This window comes from Corella eumyota, chromosome 1 (assembly GCF_963082875.1).
Source record: "Corella eumyota chromosome 1, kaCorEumy4.1, whole genome shotgun sequence".
Lineage (NCBI taxonomy): Eukaryota > Metazoa > Chordata > Ascidiacea > Phlebobranchia > Corellidae > Corella > Corella eumyota.
The window spans coordinates 15,984,410-15,990,791 of NC_137490.1; the positions used below are offsets into that span (position 1 = coordinate 15,984,410).

Genomic DNA, 6,382 nt, shown 5'->3' on the forward strand with positions numbered 1-6,382 from the left:
CAAATCTTGGTCAATTGTATATCATGATATTAGTAACTCAAAACTGAATTAAAATTTTAATTTGTAATCACTAAATACTAATTAATAAGTGTTTGTTTATTTAAATTTAAAGGTTGTTGTTAATTTTTTAAATTTTTGTCAATTGTATATTATGATATTAGAAACTCAAAAATAAATTAAAATTTTAATTTTTGACACTAATTACTAATAAATAAGTGTTTGTTTATTAAAATTTAATGATTGTTATTAGGTTTTTTATTTCCTAATTTATTTTTTACTAACCTTTTCACTAAATTTGTAATTGCACTATTCCTTGACTGCACATAAGTACTCACAATAAATATATATATTTTTTTTTGTTTTTTTTTATGTATTTTTTATATATTTTTTTTCTGTTACACTGTGTGCTACAATTCCAGAACTCCTCTGCTTAATTACCCTTTAAAATTTTGCCAAACCCAGTGTCAAAACACCAAAGTAGCATCGTTTTCAATAAATTACCAGTAAATTATCCTTATAAATACATTAACTAAGAACTTATTACTGCCGAGAATTTTTTTTGTTTTTTCAGACTGGGCTCTCAGACCATATACTTCAAAAAGCAACACCAACCTTACCATATTCCTCCAACCACCCTGAACAAATAATTTGGACCATACAAAGCTACTTATTCATTCAGCTACTCTAACACTTTGCGTCACAAACTTAACTTAATTATGCAATCTCTCTTTAAACTATCAATGTAATATATTTTAATTTATCAAGTTTCCTCTTTCTTTTCTATTATTAACTAGTTTTAAACATTAATATTTACTTACTCTATATACGTGAACCCCCACTAGTTGGTGGGTTGTTTAATATTTTTGTGCGTTGTATGTGATATACGTTGTGAAAGGCCATTCTGGGACGTTCTTTCTTTAGGTAGGTTTATTTCGGTTAGTCCCTTTATCACCTGCAATTTATCGTGACCAGTTCGTGCTTTCCTACTAGAGCCATACTGGGTTATATTAAATGTAATTATTATTTTCTTTAAGTTATTTTTTACACTGTAACTACCATCGACAGTGATTGCTCTACTATTATAAATCAAATGTGTAGTAACTTTCTTTCTTTTTTTTTCGTACAATTTTATTTTGTTATTTCGTCACTCCTTTGTTATAGTATTATTTTTTTGGTGTATATTTTGTAAAATGTATTTTATATATCGCATTTATTAATAATATAATCTATACTGGGTTTGGTGACCATGCCATAAAATAATTAAAATCTTCATGTAAACGTTAATACTTTTGACATGTTTTAAATCATTAAATTGATTTTGTCATTTTTTCCCGTCGCATTGTTGTAATATTAATTGTATATCGTATTTATTATTTACTTTTATCAATGCGCGAAAAACCAAAATAAAAAAAAAAAAAAAAGGTTTTTAAATTTTGGTCAGTTATATGTTATAATATTTATAACTTGAAAATAAAATAAAAATTAATTCTTGTTTGTTTATTATATTTAAATGCTTGTTTGTTGATTAAAAGTAAAAGTCCGATATTAAGCATTGAAAATTTGGTATGATGTATTTTAAAATATAAGTAGTTAAAAAACATATTTGAAAAATAAGTTTCAATTATGCTTGTTTATTTAATTTAAATCAAAAATCAATTTTAGGAATTTAAAATTTGGTATAATCTATATCCTGATATAAACAACTTAAAACTGTGTTAAATATTAGTTTTTGTGTGTATAGTATATATACATGCTTGTTTGTTTATTCGAAGATATGTAATATTCTTAGTTAATGTTTATGCATATCTTTTTTTATTTATAAAAATTTATGTTAAAAATAATCAAATAATTTCGAACCATATTTTATTTATCACATAAATCTAGTTTATCTGGTTATACATAAAAAAATTTAATAAATTTCTTACCTTTGTTATGTCGATCATTTTTGTAAAATACAAGAAATCAAAAATTTAGGACTATGAATCCATAAGTAAGTATATACCTTTTACGACCATAGGTTGAAATATTCAGCAAAACCTTTAAAAAAATTATTAATTTTTATAAATTTTGAGGCTGGTAGAAAATATATAGTAAAGTTTGCAGATTAAAAAGGTTTAAGATATTAGGTTATTGTATAAAAATAAATAAATACCCAACGCGTTTGCAGTCTTAGAGATTACTATTATAATTTTTTTTTTCTAATTTTGATTTTAATAAAATTGCCACTCCTATAAATCGACATTTAATATCAGTAATATGTCATTTAAACAAAATATTGTTTTTATCCTTTCAGTTAAGATCAATTTAAAAAAAAGGTATTTCTCCTTTATACTTTACAATTCGCCAAACTACAAATGATCACCTAAAATTCGCGTTATAAACAGGTCAACCTAAAAATTAAGAGAAGACATGTCAGAAACTAGCAATGATTATTTCCGATAAAAGATAAGGCGCGGTTAGGCGTGTGTATATATAACAAAAAACATTATTCAGTTTTATTACTTGTTTACCACTACGTTGCGCTGAGCTTTAGCTTTTAAAGAAAAAAAAATTGCTAATTTTTTAAAACAAATAGAATAGATTTTTAATTACTAATAATATTACAATAAATTGGCGTGTGTTTATAACTGATGTTATGGCAAAGAGTTTTATGTAAAAAAAGAAGTCATTGAGTTTATTTAGCATAAATATTATTTATACTATACCAATTAAAACAACTCAAAAAATGAAAGTAACAACTTAGTTTAATACTTTAGGATTTTAAGATGAATATTTTAAATCTTTTCTTTCTTCTGATTAACGGAAACAGCAATAGAAATATTCCGCCCAATAGCAACCAGCCATCGCAATCTCAAGTTGTTCAAACTGAATTGGAAACACCACAATATGAGACACCGATTTTAAAACAGGGGTTAGGTGTAGGAAATAATCAAGGTGTCGACAGAAGAAGAGGAGTGTCTTTAAGTTTTACTCCATCACAAATACCCGCTGTTCAAAATATTCGTAAGTTGTGAATTTTATAAATTATTTTTAGGAAGGTTGTAAATCGCAGTAAAGATTTTGGAAATTTAACGCCTTCTTGCCGTAGGCGACTTAAACGTTTTACAAAAACTTACCTAAATGCCTAAACCTGAGTTTTATAGTTATAATTGAGATCTATTTGACATTTTTGCTTAAAATGTAGGTGAGATTATATAATTTAGTTTTGTTGAAGTACGCATGTGAGTGAAATTCTTTTATAACAAGTTACAACCTTTAAATTGAATTGCAATATTATAAATTACAACTTATCCAATTTTGGTTATTTACTTTTTTAGCGTCTTCAGTGAACGTAGGAAACACAGTTGTTCGTGAACATCTTCGAATAGGTGGAAGTAGATTGTTGGAAGGTTGTGACGTGGTTGACACTCGTATTCCCTGCAACAAACCAAATCAAAGAATTAACGAGTAATATTTCAAATTAATAAAAAACAAGTTTTAATAGAAATACCCAATGTATTTATTATCCAAAATTTAGGTTGAGAGAGAATCAAATCAATTAAAACACAAAAATCATGTTTTTAAATAAACGTTGTTACAAATTTATTAAACGTTGTTGCTAATTAAAGTCTAATTAGGCTGACAAAATGGGCGGGGATGTAGCGGAAATGTTTATGTTAAAGAAAACTTTGATTCACTTATTAACTCGTACCAGTCGCCTGTGTAGCCGCGAGCTGAGGCTATGGTACGAGCCTCCATGGTAAAACACAGCCAGCGTAAGCGAGAATATTTTGCCCTTAAGCGCTTTATTGTGTATATCTAGAATGCAATTAAAACAGTTTCTTGCAAGTAAATCTTTCCGCTTTGTTTCACAGAAATCAATGTAATCGCTGGAAATGTTGCTGGGATGCTACAGATCCAGTAAGATGTGCTCACAACAAGTATTATTGTAGGTATTTTTAATAGTTGTTTTGAGTTAACACGTTTTTGAAAAACTTTTCTTGCAGTAAAAAAGTAATTCAAATTATAATTTATAGTCACGAGATTTCGAACTAGCCCAAAAGAATTTGGTACATGTGGATTTCCCCTTTCTGCTTTGGATGAAAATTTAAGTAATATTACGGTTGTTTTAATAAATATTGACAGTCTTTTTAAAAATTAATTGTAAACTTATGAACGCACTCGTTTTAAAATTGTTTATTGGTTTTTATTCTAGTACCTGCACCTCTACCTTTTGTCATTGCTTTAATCAATGGGAGAATTTTAGGTAAAAATTAAAAAAAAATATATTGCCTGTCACAATATTGTGTTATATCATCGGATATACTCAAGTGTATTTTATTTATTTAATCTCCAACATTAAAAATGATTTGATATATTTGTTTTATAATATTTAATTGCAACATTTAGTTAACCACAATAACATTTTTAACTAGATGTTACGAATAAAAAAAATAATTTTTTTTAAACAATAGAGCAGTTTCACAAAATTTTTAAATTTAATGTCAAAATTTTAAAGGTGGCACCCCTGCTCCAATAAACGAATTTCCTTGGATGGTTTACATATATATACTTCAACAAGGATTTCCACAAGGTGGCATATGTGGAGGCACACTTTTAAACGAACGGTGGATAGTTACAGCTGCGCATTGCTTTGAAACGTATGTATTTAATATCAAAGTAAGGCATACGTGTATAAAGAATTCACACTATTTACCAAGCATTCAAATGTAGTTTGTATTACAGCGGATTATAACGCAATTAATAAACTAATTTTTTCTTTACAGGCCCATAGCCTCACTTTTTGGCGTAATATTGGGCGAGCATCAACTCAGTGTGACAACAGGGGACGAAATATTTCGTAACGTAATGCAACTTATTATACACCCCGACTTTCAATTTTCGCAACGTAACAACGACATAGCACTTGTAAAGGTAGAATATAACTCAATAAAAAGCAAAGTAATAAGATGTATGCTTAATCCTAGAGCAATATGTTATGGCTTTCAAATGCAAAAAACAAAAAGGTTTTAAAATTACCCCACCTTAAATAAAGATAACAATTGTATATGTGATATTCTTATAAGATGTATTTTTATTTAACCAATTTTGACTATTTAGATGGATCGCCCAGTTCCGGAAAGCCTCATGGCCCGCCCACTGTGTGTCATTCCACAAGGAACCCGAGTCGACAACCTTAATCTACCCACCCTGGCAGGAAGAATTTGCGTCACTCTTGGCTGGGGTATAACTGGTAAGATTAACCCCAACCATATAATAAAATTTTGGTTAAAAAGTTTTTTTGCAAATTTAACGACAATATTTAGAAAAAAAGTAAGGCATACGGGTATAAAGAATTCACCTTATTTACCAAGCATTCAAAAGTAGTTTGTATTTTTTTTGCTTTAGATTAACGACTAGTATATTTTAAATGCTCGCCAGACAAAACATAGAAAAACATTTTTCTCAGATTTTGTATAACCGCTAAAGGACGAAGTTTAATATTAAAATTGAAAAAAAAATTGTTAAAACAATACTGGAACTTTTCTAGTGTGCAAATAAACAATAAAGATGTATCAGCTTATTTTTTTTGTAGAAAATGGTGGACCGACAGCCGACACGTTGTTACAGTTGTCCGTTGTTATAAATCCCCGAATTGCATGTACTTCCACCACTGCTGGTAATGTAGGGCTTTACACCAACCTTCCCGTGTTTGATTCCCAACCAAAGTTTTGTGCCGGGGGAGTTGCCAACGAAGATACTTGCATGGTATACTTTAAAAAGAATATTTTGTGTTTTAATTTAGGCTTTCTATAAAATTAAGCATCGCCAACAAAACAAGCAAAGAAAAATATACTATAAAGTAAATAAAGGCAAACTCACACGCAAATATAATTATTTTTTAAGCAAGCAACTTTTATAACCGACTTTAAATTTTTATTAACACCAAAATAAAATGTTTTACAGGGTGACAGTGGTGGTCCATTGATGTGTTTAAATGCTGGGGGGTTTTATGAACTAGTTGGTATAACTTCGTATGGAACAACGCCTTGTGGTTTAAACCAATTACCAGGGGTATTCACGGACGTAAGTCAATTTTTAATTATTTTTTACTTTTACTTCTTTAAAGATAACTTGTTTTAAGAGTGCTACCAAATACTTCTTTTTTATAATATAATGGTATTATATTTAAATTACATCAAAAATTCCTTATCTTAGTTATTTTTAGAGGACAAAAAATTTTAAAATAATTTCTTAATTTCCCAAAACTTTGTCGTTTATTTTAATAGGTGTCACAATTCGGAGACTGGATTACTAACACAATAGCAGCAAATAGTTAAACTGATTGTTTAAAATTAAAATATTTAATTTTGAAAAGTAATATTTAAAGTATATATTAACA

General features: G+C 28.2%; 1 protein-coding gene across 1 annotated transcript; it reads left to right on the top strand.

Annotated features, from left to right (window-relative positions):
* Positions 1-2,765: 2,765 nt before the first annotated feature.
* Positions 2,766-6,382, top strand: LOC145740695 (chymotrypsin-like elastase family member 2A). Its single transcript, XM_082558527.1, has 11 exons — positions 2,766-3,003; positions 3,318-3,447; positions 3,855-3,928; positions 4,017-4,091; positions 4,196-4,246; positions 4,499-4,640; positions 4,767-4,914; positions 5,101-5,233; positions 5,576-5,748; positions 5,947-6,066; positions 6,270-6,382. Exons 1-11 carry the CDS (start codon positions 2,766-2,768, stop codon positions 6,318-6,320), a joined length of 1,335 nt encoding a protein of 444 aa, XP_082414653.1. The 3' UTR covers positions 6,321-6,382.